The 21,355-nt window shown below is 34.4% G+C and overlaps 1 protein-coding gene across 1 annotated transcript in view; it reads right to left on the reverse strand.

The window, feature by feature from the left end:
- The window catches only part of LOC150094459 (uncharacterized), a 216,094-nt gene that overhangs the window by 98,466 nt on the left and 96,273 nt on the right, over window positions 1-21,355 (reverse strand). Inside the window, exons 3-4 of the mRNA XM_090412323.1 lie at window positions 17,058-17,094; window positions 3,612-3,674 (exon numbers count right to left, since the gene is read on the reverse strand). Coding sequence (XP_090268449.1) covers window positions 3,612-3,674; window positions 17,058-17,094 — 100 coding nt within the window. The remainder of the gene's footprint in view (window positions 1-3,611; window positions 3,675-17,057; window positions 17,095-21,355) is intronic.

The following is a 21,355-nucleotide window of genomic DNA, read 5'->3' on the forward strand; positions in this document are numbered from 1 at the left end:
TGCATTATGGGAGATACTGAGATAGGAGTGATGTTAGCTTGCTCCACCTTTGCAACGAGTTGCCTGGTGTTGTACCACCTTACCTCAGTCCTGAAGATACGTTCAGTTGCAAACTTTGTTTGCTCACACTTGGATAAAGGATTAAACTAAATTTATTATAGTCTAACCAAGTGAAAAATCAACTTTCAACATCTCTCTCTAAATCCAGAGTAATTTAATAAAAACATGGCACACCGTTTGGCAACGCCTATAAGTAGAGATGACCTTGCTAATGCTTCTGCCATCTCCACTTGGGCCTTTGGGCCTGGCTCCCACTGAAGAGACCTCAATAAAGGTCGAAACTAGTCTGGGTAGTGGCCCTTCCATAACATTATATGCATAACATTATACATATCTGCAAGGAGATGTGTTTTGCATTATGGGAGATACTGAGATAGGAGTGATGTTAGCTTACTCCACCTTTGCAATGAGTTGCCCGGTGTTGTACCACCTTACCTCAGTCCTGAAGATACTTTCAGGCACAAACTTTGTTCGCTCACACTTGGATAAAGGATTAAACTAAATTTATTATGTATCAAATAATTTATAATTTTTCAATAATAATTGTAAAACTGATCATTATAAATTTAAGAAATTATTTTGGCATAAATAATGTATCGGCATGTAAAAGAAATGTCAGTATTTCTGCATTAGAATGTCTGCTAATCAACAATTGAAAATGAAACAAGACATTCTTGATGAATTCTGCAGTACAGCTTGTGACTTCTGGCAAAGATTCTCTCTTTTCTTTCTCAATAGCAGTGAGAGTAATCTAAGCTTATAGCTTTTCCTCCAGCTAAGAGGATTATTATCAAGTATTTCTAAGACATAGATAATTTCAGAAATAGCAACCACCAGCAGCATTTTGTGTGGTATGCATATAAACAGTTTAACATGGTGAAAATATAGCACAGTATTTCGAAAATTTCAAATAATTTCGCCACACAGTAGAACATCTGATTTTAGATTAGAAAGAAATAATACAGAATTAGAAGTTTCATGGTACGACAATATTATTGCTTTATTTCTTTTGTCAAAACGGTAAAATTAAATAATAGATTTTGAATACTATCTGGAAAAGCTTTCAAACCTGTAGAAATTTAGAGTAGTTATGTAATTGAGTTCCAGGAGAGGATAAGGAAGGGGGGAGGGGGTAAGCATTACAAAATCATCAAAATGCGCATAAATTTTGAATCATTCCATATATGATATCTTTCATATTATATTTTCAATATATCTATAGTGGTTATGCACTGGATGTAAATTTTTGATACTGAAAAGACTCGCAATCAGAAACCGAGTAATGCAATTTAACATCATTTGTTGCTCATAAAAACAAAACAAAACAAAAATAATTGTTTCTAAAACTGAAATGTGATGATCCATATAATGGTATTTTGCTAGGAAAGAAAGCAAAAGGTCATATTTATTTCAATAAATATTATTTAAAAATATAAATATTTGACATAATATTTTCAATGCAAATATTTTTAAATTCACAAAAAAATTGTTTCTATATTATAAGTAAAAGTGAAAGAAGAATCAGTGCAACTGTTCTGTTGTGCGCTTTGAAGAATAAAATACAGCAAATTTAGTTCATTTCAAGATTGATTATTTTCGCACATGTGAAATTCATTTCAATTGTTGGGAAGAGACACAATAAATCAATTGTGAGGCAAAAAAAAAAAGGTCAAATATCTTAGGACAGTAAGGGAAACTTCAAGTAACACAGTGTCCGCACGGTTAGCCTAGTGGCTGTGCACTTTGCAGCCATATGACTGGGGAAGGAGTGTCCCAGGTTCGATTCTCGTCAAAGACGTGAGGAATTTGAGGATCTTCCTCAGCCATAGCCAAGTTAGCCAGTCTTGGGCACAGGCAGTAGGGTTTTTTCCGCCAATTTATCTGGCGTTTTTCATTCCGCAAGCAGGCAAACTGGCCCTGTGAACACACACATGGATCTACAGCCATAAATACTTAACCCCCCATGAGGGGGCTCAACTTTTTCTCCCCCATCCCTATTGGGACGGGGGAGAAAAAGGGAGAAAACTCCATATGAATAATAAAAAAAAAAAGTAACACAGTAAACGTAAAGACAGGTGACACAAAGTTCGCTCACCAATAGTTAATCCACTAATGGTTCTAAAATAGCCGTAAAGGGATTAACGGCGGAAGGAGGTAATGGCATGATAAAAGGTAGAATATCGATGAAGTTTTGGACCATGAAAAAAGCTAGGGTGGTCTGACTATTTCATCCACCTCAGCCAGTTGGGAGGTTAAGAGAGGGTCACTGCTTAAGAGAGGGCTACTAAGGTTAATTCAATCTTAGATTCTTCCAAAGAAGATACTAAGGTTGAATTAATATAGGAGTCATATTTCTTATATACACTTAGCAAAAAAGGTATATCATATTATTATTAAAAAAACTCTCGGATAAGAGAGAGTCTAGGTAGTTACCATCCTTAATGCTTAACATTATATGCTTCTGAGAGGAACTGTGTTTTGCATTAGAGATACCAATAAGGCACAACTGATGTGAAGTCAACAGCTTCTGTATAAAAGTAGCCTAATCATGAAAATACTTCATGTGAAATCTTTGTTTGCTTACACTTTGATAAAGGAGTAAACAAATAAATAATTCTTTTAAAGTATAAATTTCTTATAAACAAGTGAAAAAATGTCATAATGCATGGCAAAATACACATCTGAAAGGAAGTGTACTTGGAATTATGGAACACTAAGCAACTGATGTTAAGTCCACAGCTTTTGCTTGCTTATAAACAATCCAGCCATGAAGATGCTTCACACACCAACTTTGTTTGGATAAAGGATTAATCAAAAATATAGTTTGTCAAATATGACTTAATTTAACAGAGCAATAATTATTTTGTCTTTTGAACAAGTTTCTGAAAAAATAAGTTTATTATTTGTTTGTTAAATTTCTTAGCTTTTTTTTTTACCCATTTTCCCTTGTATGTTAGGTTCAATGAAACTAGCACACCAAGTAACTTGGCTTGTTTGAAATCTAATTAATGCTATGATAGGGCAGTTAGTCCTATCTACAAGGAGTATAATTGCTGTTAGTTGTATCCTGGATGGTTTGTACCAATGAGCTTTGGGGAAGGGGAATCCTGCAACCTCTGTATGAGACCTGCTAACTCATCGTCAGCTGAAAAGCTCCGAGCTCTGACAAAGGTTCTTTGAGTCCTAGACAAGATTCAAAATATTTATAACCAATGTCATATAATGTCAAAACCAAGTGAGCTTTTCTTTTTTTTTTTTTACTGAAGTGTAATTTACAACTGTGTTTATTTCAAAGTATGTATTTTCTGGAAAAAGGAAAGATCAGACTTTCTGTTTTTCATATTATTCATTCAAGCACCATCTAATACATCTTTATAGCAATATCAAACAATTTATGGAATTTCTGTGTGCGAGGAGGGCTGGATTGATTCTCACAATCATGAAATTTTTTTTTTGGGGGGGGGGGGGTTCTGTTAATTTCTTATTAAAAAACAAGAAACAATAATTTTAGTGAAGGCTTCCACCAATCAGTTAAATAATATTTCACTCACCAATCAATGGCTCTACTGTTCTGTCTAGTTTATCTTGTATTTTTGCATGTCCTTGCCAAAATCCTTAAAACAGAAAAGAAAAATTATAAGATATAATACAAACCAAACAAAAACACATTCCACTTACTTACCAATGTAATTTATTTGAATTGATTTGGAAATACACTATCTGATCAAAAATATCTCAACACTACTTTGTAGCAATGGATAAGGCTATATACATCACAGCAATGGCTTATACCTGTACCCATTGCTTATACAGGTATAAGCAATCTTCAAAAACATTAACTAAAATGGGCGATACTGAAGAGCTCAGTGACTTTCAATGTGGCACTAATGCCTGACCACAGATGAGAGAACCTTCGACCTTTCTGCACATGGCAGAAGAAGGAGAATCCATTCCAATAATGGGGTAATCAATGTGTTTCGTGGGATGAGTGTTTATTATTATACGTCTGAAAATTAGCTTTACTTTTATGAAAATTCTAGTTTTTAAAGTGGTAACTATTTTGCTTGTACAACAGTTGGAAAATTTTACATATAAAGCACATGATTTCAAGTGTTGGTGACGAATTCCTACATTTCCTTTCTCCCCTTCAACATGAACTGACTTTTCCTGGCAATCTGCCAGCCATGGATCTGTCATCTGTGGTCGGACAGTATCATAGGATGCCACCCTTGTAACAATTCAGTTTGAGGCAATTGACAGGGCAAAAATTTCACAATCAAGTGTAAATCTAAGACCAAAAACAACACAATCACATATAAAATTGCAGAGTAGAACTGCTGCATACAGAAACATATGCCATGAAAAAATTACTATTCTCAATTGAAACACTCACTACTGAGTTCTAAAATGTCCCTGGAAGCAATGTCAGCATCACAACTATTCATCAGCAGGAGCTGAAGCACATGGGTTTCCATGGCTGTGCAGCTGTACACAAGCCTAACATCAGCAAGGGCAACACTAAGTGTCAAGTGGACTAGTGTAAATCTTATTCCCATTGAACTCTGGAGCAGCGGAAACATTCTATGGAGTGATGAATCATGCTTCAATTATCTGGCAGTCTGATGGATGAATGTGGCTTTGGTAGATGCCAGGAGAATGCTAAATGCCTCAAAAATGTCAATGACCAACTTCACTAATTTCTTCTAGAAGCATGGCAGGACTGCAGAAATGTGCCAAATTCTAGTGGAAACTCTATCCAGAATATTTAAGGCTATTATAGCAGCAAAGGATGGACCAATTCCATATTAATGCCTTGCATATTAGAGAGAGAGAGAGAGTTGGGGTGAGTAGTGTCCAGATATTTTTAATCAGATAGTGTAATTTATAATGCTTTAATGTCAAAATTAAATTTATCAAAAATATTAGTGAAAAAAAAAACTAAACGAAAATTGCTGTAAAGTGTCAATCAGAAATTCTAGTGTATAATTTTAATTATTGTTTTCAAGTATTTTGTATACATAATTTGCCAGCCTGGCTGGCCGAGTGGTTAGCGTGTCTGCTCTCCAGTCAAGAGGCTGCGGGTTTGAATCCCACAGAGTAGATGCCCTCCCTCAATGAATCTTTGGACTCCCTGGAATGGATATCTGTGTATATCTTCTGGTGGTAGAGGAATTTAAATATCTGGTGTGAATTCAGCATCCAATTTATTCAAGGCCTGAGGAAGTTAGAAAATGTTTATTCTCAAGAGAAGGCTTTCCAACTTATCTCACTATCAATGCCCATCTGCTGCAGATTTACAACTTTTCAAGGACGGAATCAGCTTGAAAAATTTTGTATTGGTTGACCAGCCAAACAAATATCTTATTAGTCCAATAATTGCTTAAGTGTACTCTACTGTCATCATGTTGGAGGCTTAATGGATTTCTTACAACACTCAAAAAGAATTAAAATAGAATTTAATACTTCATATATTTCGTCCTAGTCACTAGGACATCTACGGGGATTACAAAAACACTCATCACCAGAGTTCCCACCTTACATTCCAGGCCACCTACTACTGCCCGTAGAGGGCGCTCTACCTAGATAGGACTTTAGTGTCACCCACGTGGTTGGGCTTAGTATTGTTTGTTATTTGTGTATATGTTACATTAATTGTTTTTGTAATCCCCGTAGATAGATGTCCTAGTGACTAGGACGAAATATAGGAAGTATTAAATTCTATTTTAATTCTTTTTTGAGTGTTGTAAAAAATCCATTAAGCATCCAACATGATGTCCTCACAGCACTTAACTTCTACACATGTACTCTACTGTATCAGAGTTGGGTTTAATCCCAGACATGGTCAATTTATAATCCTTTATTAACCCCCCCACCCCACCCCAAGCAGCCATGATGTCTATAGACGTCCAGCTAAATCTGGATACGATTCTCTAACACCCGTTGAATAACATGGATAAGAAGTGCAATTTGGTCTCACTATTTCATCCACCTCGGACGGGTTAAGGCTATGGCTAATTTTTACACTAAACTGAAGTTGAAGCAATTATGTTAACTACTGATATGTTAGTGTGTATAATCAGTCTGTGAAGAAAAAAAAAGCTTTTTATAAGACATGAAAATTTATTTATTTATTTTTATTTGTTAATGGTAATATTTCTCACTACATTTTCATTTCTACAGTAATGTACCATTTATCTGAACATTCAAAGCAATGATCCTTCAACCATAACAAACTATAAAATGTAGGGAAACTCACATTGGCATGAGTTTCCCTCCATTCTAAACTCACATTAAAACTTATTTGTAACATTTTTAGGCAAAAATTCTACAAATAAATGAATTTTAATGTGAGTTTAACTCCACTTCAATAGTTTGTTATTAGGTGAAATGTCTACAAATAAGTTATGGTTTGTTATAATGATGCCAACTCACGGTATTCTGATACTGAAGCAAATGATCCTTCCAGTTAACTGACTCCTGAATGTTAACCAACTTTTGGTTCAACACCATGTAATTGTACTTCGATTATATGACTCTTCAAATTATTAAAATGTCAAACTGCCTTTCCAATGAGATGGATAAATGGGATTACTGCAATACATCTTTACACAAACTGTAACAATTTCTTCTCTGCCATTAGAAACAGTGAAAACATATAGTATCATAAAAACTTGCATTAAAATTGAATCCTCAGGTGCACCTATATTAGTATATTTCTGAATTCTTATTGGTTCCAAAACATTAGATGGATAGAGCCAGTGATGCCATATGACACAGCAGCAACACAGAAAACAATCTAAAAGCATTTAGGTTAGAATCAATTTAATCAAATAGTTCAGGAAAATAAATACTTTCTCAAATTCCAAGTTTTACTATCCAATAATTAACAGTCAAATTCTACATATTCCATTACTAGGTAAGAAGTAGACAATCATATTACAATCACTATCCACTGTGTATATATATCTTCAGTTACCTACAATTAATTGATTAACTCATTTACAACTGAGCACTCTCTAAAGTACTATTTTTTAAACTTTTTGGAACTGCAGAACCATACGTATTGTTATTATTTTTTAATTTTTTTTGCAGAACCCTTATGAAAATTTTCATGAAAATATCAGAAAAGAATTATAACAACAAACCCATTACCTGCAAAATATTTTAATCAAGTGAAGATATGACACATAATATTACAAATAATAAAGTAAGATAGCTGTTCTAGAAGTAAATTTAATAAAAAGTTATTCCTATTCATGGAAGGTTCATTCCTCCCCACATCTTCCAGAACTACATCTAATACAAGATATAAACATCTATATGCTCTAGGGAACCTCAAAGTTTTTGCATAATCCAAGAATTCTGTGGAACACAGTTTAAGAAAGACTGCTCTAAAGATAAAATGATGTGTGAATATATTCTATCCTCTCATTGGTCGGTCATATTCTATTTTGATAAAATTAGTAATAATTGACAAAACATGCATTTGCAATGATCACATTTCCCCATAGATGCAGTAATTAGGGTAAACATACAAATATATATATATATATATATATATATATATATATATATATATATATTAGGGCTATTAATTTTGCTACAGTTTACCGAGGTTATGAGTTGCAACTGAATCCTAAACTATTAAAAAAAAAAACTATTTAAGACATAATACATGAAAGAGAATTAGCACTATGTAAATAAAACTGATGAATAAACTGAAAGTCTTCTTGTGATTTTTTTTTTTAACCGTCAAACTGAAAATATTCATTCATCACAGACAAGCATATTCAAGTGCTAGATAGGATTATCATAAAAAGTTATCATCTATCTCTAGTGGAATAACTGGATAAGACTAGTGAATGTATTATACTCTAAACATGTTACCATACATTTCTTTCCCCTCCCAATTCAGAGGATCCTAGGGATTGGGACAATCATTAGCTGCTCCTCCTCTCCAAAGTATTAATACAGGTAGTCCTCGACTTACGATTCACACGTATGACAGCCAAAAATTATTATTAAAAATTCTCTAATTTAACTTTGCCACCAGCATATACATACATATATCACATTACTTTTGTATATACATTGCAGTGTTGCCATTAGTCGACAAGCAAAGCCTATCAGCAATACGCAATAGCTGCTGCTATGATTCACCCACTTCTAACTTATCACAGCCTTTGGCAGGTTAGTTGCTAATCAGCAGTCGATGTGTTTGTTTCTCTTGTTGCAACCCTATTATGTCCAGTAAGAGAAGTAATACTACTGATGAAAATTCCAACATAAAAAAGAAGGCAATGAAAGATTTAAGTTTAGATGTTAAAATGAACGTGATTAAAGCATATGACAAAGGAAAAAAAGTCGGTGAAATAGCATGAAAAGAAAAACTATCGCATTCAACTGTTCAAACAATTATAAAAGATAAATCAAGAATAATGGAGGAAGCTAAAGGGACAGTTAATATGAAATGTACAATTTTAATGAAAAAAAAAAGAGAAGGGTCAATTCATGAAATGGAGAAGCTTTAAATGATATGGATAGATGATGAAATCAACAAGAATATTCCTCTCAGTTTGTTTACGATTCAAACAAAAGCACACAGTCTATTTGACAATTTAAGGAAACAACAAGAAGATAAATACAGCGAGCATACATTTAACGCTAGTGAAGGTTGGTTTTATTGATTCAAAAGCCGATTTAACTTACATAACATACGAATAACGGGAGAAGCTGCTAGTTCTGATTTTGAAACTGTTGAAATTTCAAGAAAAATCTGAAATTAACACATATCAAAAATGGTGATTTTTGATACGTGTTTATCTATTTTTTTCTTAAATTTTTCTTTCTTAATTTTATATTTATATGTATATGTGCTAATAAATAATTTATAAATGTTTATGTAAGTTTATACATTTTTAACCGTTTAAGTTAAATAGAAACCTAATTTATGAAAATATTATAACAAAAATCAAACAAATCAAGAATTAACAAAAGTCCTCGACTTACGACGTAACCCCGTCGTAAGTAGAGGCCTACCTGTATATATACTTTTGTAATCTTATACACACACACACACATGAAAGATTGTAAGAATTACAGCAGATTAGTGATGTGTGTGTGTGTGTGGGTGTGTGTGAGCAAAAGGGTAAGAAGAAAGAGTAAAATTGTTAACTTTTTTTAAATTTATTTTTTAAAGCTGAAAGTTATATTCTTTGGAGAAGGCAGAGTGGAGAAAGCCATTCCAAAAAAAACAGTAGATGGAATGAAAAAGGAGGCAGAGAAGTTGGTTTGGCAAGTTTCGAGCTGGGCTGTAAATAGGGTATCGGTTGGCAGTTCTTATTCTGATATAAACTGGCATTAATGCATCATACAAAATAAACAAAGTTCATCATACTAAGTCCATCTTTATTACTGCACATGCAAATTTATTTTTTTTTTTGCTCCAAATCTGATAATGGCACCAATATTTATGTATCTCATTTATAAGACTATGAATATAATTTCTTGGCATCTTTAATTTATTATTTATAAGACGACTTCTTATTGTGCTATCTTCTATCGAAGGTCAGCGACCATCTTGGCGAACAAACTGCGCTCTTGTGCTAATCTGAGCAGTTGTGCACTGCTCTTTCCTGTCCACATCTTGATGTTTTCAAACCATGATATTCTTTTTCTTCCTCTACTTCCTTTGCCATCAATTCTTCCTACCAAAATAGTTTGTAGAAGTTGGTATTTGCTATTTCTCATGATGTGGCCAAGATATGTTTTTCGTTTCTTGATTAGCTTTGCCAATGGATTTTAAGACATCTTCATTGGTAATTTTTTCTGTTCATGATATCTTTAGCATTCTTCTGTATAGCCACATCTCAAAGGCTTCGATTTTCTTGATGGTTGTCGCCTTCAATGTCCGTGTTTCAACTCCATAGAGCAGAATAGACCACACGTAGCATTTCAGCATTCGCCATCTGACTTCCATGTTTAGGTCTTTATTGCAGAATAGTGTTCTCATTTTCATGAAGGACTGCCATGCAACTTCAATCCTTGTCTTTATATCTATTTCTGAATCCCACCTTTCATTAAGCCAGCAACCAAGATATTTATATCTTGACATGTGATCGATATTTTTCCCACTGAGTGTCAGTTTCATCGATGAGGCTGGATATTTGCTGATGATCATGTATTTTGTCTTGTTGATGTTTATATTTATTCCCATTCTTTGGCTTTCTATGTATACTCTGTCAATGAGTTTTTGGAGATCCATAATGTTATCTGTAATTAGCACGGTGTCATCTGCATATCGTAGGTTGTTAACAATCTTTCCATTTATTGTGATTCCCTCTGGACATTCTTCCAATGCTTTTTTAAAGATTACCTCTGCGTATATGTTGAACAGGAGTGGTGAGAGCACACATCATTGTCTCACTCCTCTTTTGATGTTAATATCACTGGTGGTAATGTTGTCTGATTAAATGGTAGCTGACTGATTCCAATACAGATTTGTTATTAGTCTTATTCATCTAGTCTTATTTGCTAAAGGACTTCTATTAAGTTAGTGTGTCTGACTTTGTCGAATGCTTTTTCAAAATCTATGAAACACATAAAGACAGATTTCTGTTTTTCTATGCATTTTTGTATCAATATTTGGGTACAGAAAAGGGCCTCTCTAGTACCAAAACCATTCCGAAAGCCAAATTGTGTTTCACTTAAGAGTTTCTTCACTTTTTCTATAAATGCGATTCTGAATTACTTTCAAAAATATTTTTAATGTTTGGTTCATTAGACTAATAAGTTGGAAGTCACCAAAGGAATTCGCTTTGGGTTTCTTTGGGATAGTGATAAATGTAGATTTGAGCCAATTTGATGGAAATTCATCACTTTCATATATTCTATTAAATAGTTTTTCAAGAAGTTTGATGTTATCTGGTTCTATTAATTTTAAAAATTCTGTTTTTTAAAATGTTTGATGTTATCTGGTTCTATTAATTTTAAAAATTCTGTTTTTTAAGATGTTTGATGTTATCTGGTTCTATTAATTTTAAAAATTCCGTTTGCACACCATCTGGTCCACTGGCTTTTCCTGTTTTACTTGATCTTATAGCATTCTCTATTTCACATTTCATGATTGCTGGTCCTTGAATGTATTTATAGGCTTCTGTCTAGTATCATTGAAAAGTTCTGTTACATATTTTATCCAAATCTGTGCTTTATTCTCTTCTTCTAGAACTATTTTTCCATTTTCGTCTCTTAGAGACACTGTTTGCTTTTTTCTGAGTTTTCCGGAAATTTCGTCGATTTTCTTATACAGATTGAAATCATCATGTTTCTTCTGAAGTAGTTCAATTTCAGTACATAAATTTTTCATCCAATTTTCCTTGGCTTCTTTTACTTTTTTCTTGATGATGTTATATGTTTCTGTATATCTGGCTAGGTGTTTGTTTTTGTACATTCTTCTTGTATCAATAAGAGAAAGAATCTCATCTGTCATCCATTCCTGTTGTTTTATATTATTCACATAACCTACTTCTTCAATGCTTGTTGTTACGGTGGCATTCTTTAAGCTATTCCAAAGAGATTCCACTCTTTTATTTTCTTCTATGTTAATCTGTTGTAATCGCAGGTTAAGCTGTGTCTTGGCACTTTTATTTATGTTCAGGTCTTTCAGTTTTTCTACATCAATTTTCTTTTTCTTCTTTTGTGATTTTTTAGCTGATTTTAATCTAAGATGTACTTCTGCAACTATGGGATTGTGGTCTGATGAGATATCTGCTCCAGGATAAGTGTTTGCACTCTTTATACTACTGTGGAATCTTTTATTTATCAGTATATAATAAATTTGATTTCTGACAATCTTATGTCGGTTATCTTGAGGCGATTTCCAAGTGTACAGTCTTCTGGATGGAAGTTTAAACCAGGTTTGCTATTGTTAGATCTTCTTCCTAACAGAACTGGACTAGGCAATCTCCTCTGTCATTTCTGGTGCCTAAGCCATGTTCTCCAACAATTTCTCCATCACCCCCTCTTCCCACTTTTGCATTGAAGTCACCCATCATTATGTTTATATCATGTTTCTTTGTTAGGTTTTTAATCTCTTCTAGGTGTTCATAAAACTCTTCAACATCTTCTTCACTTTTGTCAGCTGTAGGTGCATAAGCTTGGATGATATTTATGTTAACAGGGTTTCCCCTTAAATTGAAACAGCATTATCCTTTCAGATAATGGAATCCAATTTATTACTGATTTATTGATTTCTTCATCTACTATCGATGTTTGTTCTCATCATTCCCAGAGTAATACATTGTCATATTATCTTGTTGACACTTTCCAGATCCTGGCCATCTTGTCTCGCAAGTTCCCAATATCCAGCCCAGCCTCTTCATTTCTCTTGTGGCATTTCTTAATTTGTCAGCTTCATACAGAGTTCTGACATTTCAAGTTGCGATTTTAAAAGTGGACACCATTTTGAGCCTGGAGATTCTTCGCACCCCTGTCCCATTTAAGGGACGCCGGGAACTTGGGCCAATTGTAAGAGTTTGCTCGCCATGGTGGTTGTTCTGGAGATAAGGTAGAGCAGTAGTTTTTATATTTATATTTATAAGACTAATCTATTGAATTTTTTAACATAATAGTTGATAGCCAGCATCTCTAAAATAGGTGTAATTATCATATATGCTATCCAAAAGCAGGACTATCAATTTTGCTACAGTGTATGTATATGAGTTGTAACTGAATCCTTAAATCTTTCAAAATTGTAAATGATCAAGGGTAATGAAGTGATCTGATAATTACTATGCTAGTTGGTTGAGTGAATAGTATCATCGACTCACAAAGCAACAGACCTATGGTACAGTGCCTTCATTTTATGAAGTTCATCAAATAATTAGGTTCTCTTTTGCTCAAGCTGTTACTTTAACTCCAAACAGCTATTAACAACCTTATAAATATCACAAATATGTCTGACCATTGAATACTGCTCTCATACATCTGGGGTGGTGCTCTAAGAGCTTCCTAAAAATACTAAAAATTCTATACAGTAAAGGGTAGTTTCTGCTGCTTGCATATTCTATAAATACATCTATAGCCCCAGCAGGTTCATCAAAACTGGCATCAACAATTTCTCAATTCTGCCAAATCAGTTCTAATAGTGTGCAGCAGCCAATCAACATGCTCCTACACTATAACTCCAAAACCCAGAGAACAAATTTCTCCTCCTCCTCATTTATCCCTTCTACTAATGTCCTCTGGAATAGTCTCCCACCATATGTATTTCTCAAAGAGTACAATCCAGTTACTCAAATCAAATGTGAAAAGTTCCTTCTTACCCATCCATGGTACTATACAGATGATCACAAAAAAAAAACAAGATTGCAGATGGACTGTGTGGTCAGTAACAAGATTTCAGAATGACTATGCTCACAAAGTATAAAGGTCTTTAAAAAATTACAACCTCTACATGACTATTAAGCCCCACTGGAAACTTGATACTCTTATCCATTTTACCAAAGATCAGCAGCCTCCTCTCTCAGAGGTCCCAATTTACATCCTAGGCCACCTACAAACACTCATAAAAAACATACCACCTAGATAGGACTTTAACTATGTGTTTCATTGAGTATTGTGTTGTCTTTGTGTGTGTGTGTCACAAGTGTTATTTGTACTCCCTGAAGATGTCTCAGTGACAGAAGAAACTTTGGAAGTATTAAAATTCTTAGTGCTGTCAATACTCCACAAATCCTCCATGTCCTCCCAGAACTTAAGCCTTAACAAACAGAAACTGCATATGACTTGCTTTTCATTTCATTAGTACCATGGGTGGGCTAAGGATTTGTTTTTCCTATTTTTATTAATTACCGTATATTATCACATATAATGCGAAAAATTTATGGTAAAAAATACTACTTAAAGTTAGGAGTTCGCATTATATGCAGATCCTAAAAAAATATATCTTAGACTTGCACACAATATATACTACCTAATGCCTATGCAACCAAATCTACTTGACCCACTCACATTCGGCGACCGAGCGAGCATCGTATCTGCGCATAAAGCTACTTACATTACTGGCTTTATGCGCAGATACGATGCGCGCTCAGTCGCCGAATGATAGAGCACAGTGAGATAGATAAAGCACAGTTAGGTATATTGGTTTAACCACAGTTCGTTTTAAATATTATTCGTTAAACAAACCCAGCCTGAAAATGAGCCAACAGAAACGTAAATGTTCATATTTTCAAGCAGGATTTAAATTGCATGTCGTGCAGTTTGCAGAAGAACATAATAACAGTGTTGCTATGAGAGAATTTGGTGTAGCAGAGAGTAATATTAGACTTTGGCGTAAGCAAAAAGACAGTCTTGAAAAAATCCCCAAAACGAAACATGCCCGTCTTGGAGATGTAGCATCCTTTCCAGAACTCGAAGAAGAGCTAAATGAATGGATTTTGACGCAAAAACAACAACAAGATGGCATTATAGTAACAAGAAATGCAATTCGTTTTCGAGCTCTACAACTTAAGAATGGCAAATTTAAGGACACACCAGGTATTTCATCTTTTCTTGCTTCGCCTGGGTGGTGCAACAGATTTATGGAACGCAAAGCATTAACATTATGACACCGAACAAAAATTGCGCAGAAGTTACCAAAGTAGCTTGAAGAAAAAGTGCAGTCCTTCCACAAATTTATCATAAAATTATAGAAGTGTCACAGATATGAACTTTCCTAAATTGGCAATATGGATGAGACGCCCATGTACATTGATATGCCTGGGAATCGAACAGTAAACTCAGTTGGTGAAAAGGGTGTCTTCATAAAAACAACGGGACATGAAAAAACTCATTTTACCACTGTTCTAGCATGCATGGCAGACAGAACCAAATTAAAGCCGACAGTGATTTTTAAAAGGAAGAAAATTCCGAAGCATATGAAATTTCCACCAGGTGTAATTGTTCGCGCCAATCAGAAAGGTTGGATGGATGAAGGTGTACAATTGTGGCTGGATCAAGTATGAAACATACGTCCAGGTAGCTTGTTACGTCAACAAAGCATGCTAGTCTGGGATATGTTCCGAGCGCATTTAACGGAGGCAAGCAAAGAGAAAGCACGTGACCTACGTTACAGACCTAGCAGTCATACTGGGTGGCCTAACTTCCGTTTTGCAGCCGCTTGATGTCAGCTTGAATAAGTCGTTTAGAGATCACTTACATGAAAAATGGAGAGAATGGATGTCATCTGGTTTGGTGAAGATGACAAAGGGTGGGAATTTTCAGAAGCCTGAGATCACCCTAGTCACCAGCTGGGTTAAAGAAGCATGGGATTCGATACCATCTGAAATGATTCAACGCTCATTTCTTAAATGTAGAATAAGTAATTCAATGGATGGATCCGAAGATCATGTCATATACGAAAGCGAGCATGATGCACAACAAAATGGAGAGCATGAAGAAGATGATGACGACAACTGCTACACTGATGACGCAATCCCTACAGATGAATTTATAATGAAATGTTTGATGACTCAAAAGATGAAGAATTTAAAGGATTTTGACATTTTATTTTAAAATAAATATTTCTTTCGTTAATTCGTATTGTATTATTTATGTTATGGAACAAGATTAACAGATCGCATTATAAGTGGACATGGCATTTTAGGGCTAGTTTTCAAACAAAATTTCTAGTTTGCATTATACGTGGATCACATTATACGTGATAATATATGGTATATATAATAGAATTTGGAGGAAAATTGTAGATAGGAAGTTAGTAATGATGTAAATTTTTCATGTAGTACTATTATATCCTGTACACCCCTGGAGGGTACATGGCAGGAATTGATGATGATATAGTAGAATTCAATTAAAGAATTCAGCTTTGTTCCACAAGCATTTTAGGTAACACATGTAAATGACACAGTTACACAGCATATTACCTTCTTGGGGGGGGGGGGGGGGGTTCTAACATAGCATCAGTTGCATGCACTTGTCATCTTTCATGCTGAGTCAATGCCTAATCAGAAAAGTGTAAAAATTGTTCAAATGCTCTGTTTTTGTATAATTTTGTTTTTAATTTTAGACCTATACCAAGTGAAGATTTGTCATTAGCCAAAAGACCAAATCAAAGGCTGTTCGTCCAATAGTCATCTAGCAGAGAAAACTGGAGTACTAAAATCTATCTTGCTGTTGTATCAATGCCTGCTTGATACAACAGCAAGATAAACTGGGAGAAGAATGGACATGCCATGGAAAACAGAGAACATCCAATAAACAAAAATGTGGAGGTAAGGATCCTGACATTGAGGATGCCCTAAATCAGTGGTTCTCCATGAAATTATAACTGGATGAGGAGTGTGCATCAGTGGTCTAGTGTTAAAAAAGAAGACAGAGGAGCTAACTAAGAAGCTGCATCATGATGATTTTATACAGGATTACACTGAAGGACTTTAAGGACAACAAGTCATTGTTGATATTGATAAGGGAAATTTAAATATATACATACATATTTAAATACATAAACACATTTCACAATTATAATTAATTTGAATAAAAGATTTGTTGCTCAGTAAAATGTTAATTTGTCTTTTTATATCTTTTTAACTATTAATATGAAACTTAGCATAACTGGGAAGCTGCGTAATTAGGCCAAAATGTTCTAACCTCAATGTGTCTCAATTAACCGAAATCTAAAATATATTTTTGCATTTATTTACCTTTTTTTTTTTTTTTACATAGTCCAGAAACCCTGCTCTAGATATCAAAAACATTGAACTTTTTTGAGCCCCTTCAGTCTCCAATAAAGCAGGGTAGTGGTGTCACACTGTGGACAATGAAATACATCTGGCCCACTACAGTCAATTACAAACATCCATGCCGAGGATGAGATTTTAAACAGCAGTCTCTTTGGTGGAGAGTGGATATGCTAACCACTCAACCAACCAGGCTACCAAAGTATCTAAAATAACTAAAAATATATAATTTAATATCTAAAATAATACACATTATCTTACCTTTTTCTTCTTGTTTAACTGTATTTTTAGAATCTGCCTATAATAAAGAAAATGGCAAAATGAATTTATGTTTTTTGTCACAGAGCTGTAAAAGCATTACTTTATTTAATTATAACTATAAAATATGAAGTTTAAAATATTATTATATATATATATATATATATATATATATATATATATATATATATATTTATATTTTATATTAAAATATTATTTGTTATATTACTAAACAAGGCAAAACAAAATATTCTGGTTTACTACAACTATTGCTCCTCATGTGAATTAACAACTTTATTTTGTAAAAAAATTCTGTTTACTGCATAGCAGTCTTATTTAGATGACGTTTTCAGACCAAAATCTCTAGGGGCCTGAAGATCTAAAGGAAATGATTGAGACATTAATCTCACTGTTACACAATGAGATTAAAACATATATTGCCAAACAGAAAACAGTTGCTATGTGGTGCAGATAGGAGATAAATGAACATTTCCTCATCTACAAAAGTCTCCAAAGCTAAACTATAACTGGCTCAAACTAGTGAGTGGAATCAAATATTTTCTAATTAGTGACATTTTGACACATATTAATAACATTTCTCAGGAAATAAAAACCACGAATGTTACACAACTGTGATCCCAATATGATGATCACAACCTTGCTCACTCAGTTCAGCAAGTGAACTGAGTGAGCAAGGTTGTGATCATCATATTGTAAACCTTAAACTCATTCACATTTTTTAGCATTCACAAATTCTGTCAATGCATTCCAGTCGCTCATTACTCTCCATGCATAAAATCTACTAATCCTTACTCTCCTCTTCACACTTGTATGAAACAGCCAGAGATGAAAATGGTGATTATTATTATTATAATACAGGCACCTCCATGGAGTCTGAAGACTCATCACAGAAGACCAAAACTATCCACACAATCTATCATACCTCTCCTTGAACCCATTAACGAATAAAGAACCCATAACTGACTCTGGCAACCAGTTCCACTCATTCACAACTCTCCAAGCAAAAATCTACTAATCACATCTTTATTCAACTTCCAGGGATGACCTCTTGTTCTGGCCCCTGTAGCCAAGTGCTGAAACATTTCCCCTACATCAATCATATAAAACCTTTGAAGCAACTTAAATGTTTCTATAATATCCCCTCTTTTTTCTCCTATCAACCAACTTCTGCAATCCAACACCCTCAATCTATCCTCCTAGGGAACAATCCACAGACCACTCACCACCTTGGTTGTTCATCTCTGAATCTTCTTCACTGCTTGGTTTCCTGAGAAACCAAGGAGAACAGACCTGAGCACAGTAATCTAGATGTGGACATATCGAGGCCTTAAAGTGGAATAACAATTTCTTTATTTCTACTTGTTAGTGTGTTCTTCAATATCCAAGTAATCTTATAAGTTACTTTGGCAACCTTAGTAATATGTTCTCTAAATTTTAATTCTCTGTCCACCAACACTAGCCCTAAATCTCTAGCTTCATCTATTTCACAGAGTACAGTGCTGTCAACGTGATACACAGCTTGTAATCTATTTATCCTGAAATGCATAACTTTACATTTCTCAGATTAAACTGACATCCATTATCTTTTGCCCATACTGACAACCTATTTAAATCATCCTTCAAGCTCTCCACATCGCCTTGATTAACTATTATTCTGCCTAATTTTGCATCATCAGCAAACAACTGATGATGCAAAATTAGGTAGAGTAATAGTTAATCAAGTTTATCTTTTTTTCTCCTATATATTTCCTTTCAGGTTTCTTTACCTAATTTTGCATCATCAGCAAAGAACTGAATATTTCCTATATCACTTATGTACAAATTAAACAGCAATGGTCCCAACACCGAACCTTGCGGTACGCCACCTGTTTCTGCCTCAATTCTGCTCCTTCATATATCACTTTTTGATATCTGTCCAGCAGCCACCCTCTTATTCATATAGTCAGTGTCATATAAATTCCCCATTTGTTCTAATTTGTATAACATAGTTCCATGTGGAATTCTGTCAAATGCCTTGCAAAATCCAGCAGAATCATTGTGAAGCCATTTCTTTTATCCAACTCAGCTGTTACTCTATTAGAAAAAGTTAGTAAATTACTAAGGCATGACCAATCCTTCACAAAGCCATGTTGCCCCTCATACAGTATTGTATTTTTATAAACTCATTCTTGAATTCTCTTTTTGACCAATTTTTCCAGTACGTTTACCACCATGCCTGAAATACTCATTAGTCTATAATTTGTTATTACACTCTTACCACCATTATGCAAAGGAATTATTTTGCACTCTTTCTGCTCTCTTGAAACTCTAGAGTTGAGACGTAAATTAAAGTCTAGTCAGAGACACTGCCAGTTCCCTTGCACATTCTTGCAAAATACGAACTGTTATCCCATCTAATCCCACAGCTGGGTTTACACTGAGATTCTGCAATATCCTAAGAACCTCCAATTCATTCACCTCTGTTCTCGCATCAGTGTCTGTCACATATGTAACAGCAGTAACTTCACTTGGATGATGTACCCCTGCAAAGTGATCACTCACTCACTAAGAACCATTTTATATGCTTCTGTCACCTCGTCACATCAATCACCTCATCACTCATTAAGGTTAATTTTCCATAGTCATTCTTCCTCTTACTTGTCATGTAACAAAAGAACTCTTTGGTATTTCCTTTGGCCTGCTCAGCTAGATTCTTCTTGTAATTTGATTTTGCCTTCCATGCCATGTTGGATACCTTTCTTGCCTGGGCCTTGTACTGTTCATGAGTTTGCTGGTCAACTTTCTCCTTATATACCCTCTACAGCATTTTCTTTTTCTCCTGCAACCCATGCTTAATGATACTACTCATCAATCTAACTACTACCTGATTAATCATCCTTACGATTTAATATTGCTTCTTCTAGATGACCCTTAACTATCTCCATACACTATTAACATCCTTCCCTTACAGTGTTTTATGCTATGGCACAGATTTAAGCTTCCTCCTGAGCTCGTCATAATCACCTGCCTTGTAGTTCCATATATACAAGGTCTTGATTGAATTTTCCTCATGTTTTACAGTCTCCCAAGTCAAGACCACATTGTCACTTTCAGATTATTCAGACAACTGATCTAATATTATTGCTGCTCTTTAATATAAGACCAATCCATTATCCAACTTATACATCAACTTGCCACAGTAATCCATGAAATGCTTTCATGAAATCAAAGAATATCACTGTATATGTCTCTCACATCTATCATATTTGTCGCTTCAAAAAAATGCTACTTGACTGTTAAAGCAAGATCTAAACCAAGCTGACCATTGCAGAGAATCTATGTCTATCAACCCAATGCTTTTTTTTGCTTTTTTTTTTTTTATTTCTGAGCAATCTCTCCAATACCTTAGCTGCAAATAACAGATTGGTTTATAATTAAAACATTTGCTCTAGCACAATTTTTGTGATGTGCACTGTCTTTCTTATTGCAAGATTCATTAAGCAAAAAAGGTCAAGGGAAAGCTAACTTTTGCATATACCCTCACAATATGAGGTGATAGGTTATCCATCTGCATCATTTTCCAGATGCTGCCAAACATTATATAACATTCACAACAGGATGGCATAGTAACAAAGCACTCATTAAATAATTTCATTACACCTTTTATTGTCATTTTTTGCTACTATCACCAAGTGCCATCTTTTCATACTTATTTTGTTTATCACAAACAGTAGAAATCCCTTAAAGCCATGAACCTGGCTAATCTCCTCTCTATTGTACTTTTTCTTTCTTTATTGTGTTTATTAAGTTTCAGTACTTCATTTTATAATACTCCTGAATTTGACTGTTATCTCTTATTTTATTATTACATGGTATATCTCCATGGAGTCAGAACACACACAGTGCAGGAGACCCAGTACCATCAACAGAGTGTAGCACAGAGGCAGCCTGCCTCACGGTGAGGCTTAATAAGAGCATTCATTCAGCCATATTGCAGTAGGCGCCATCGCTACGCTACAATTCCTGTTAGCATAGCAAGTGCGGAAAGAAGTTTTTCCAAACTTAAACTGATTAAAAATTATATGCGAACAGCAATAACCCAAGAAAGATTGGTTGGTCTAGCAACTATATCAATAGGCAGACATAGCTTATAATTTAAATTTAGAAGAGCTTATAAACAGTTTTATTTGTGAAATATCCCAGTATAGCAAACATTAATATTATTATGTAATCATTTTGCATTAATGTTTCCCTTGTAATAAAAACAAAATAACAATTGGATATTTTCTTATATTTTTGTC

Source organism: Typopeltis vanoorti, chromosome 22 (genome assembly GCF_054136105.1).
Source record: "Typopeltis vanoorti isolate ZY-2024b chromosome 22, IOZ_Tvanoo_1.0, whole genome shotgun sequence".
Lineage (NCBI taxonomy): Eukaryota > Metazoa > Arthropoda > Arachnida > Uropygi > Thelyphonidae > Typopeltis > Typopeltis vanoorti.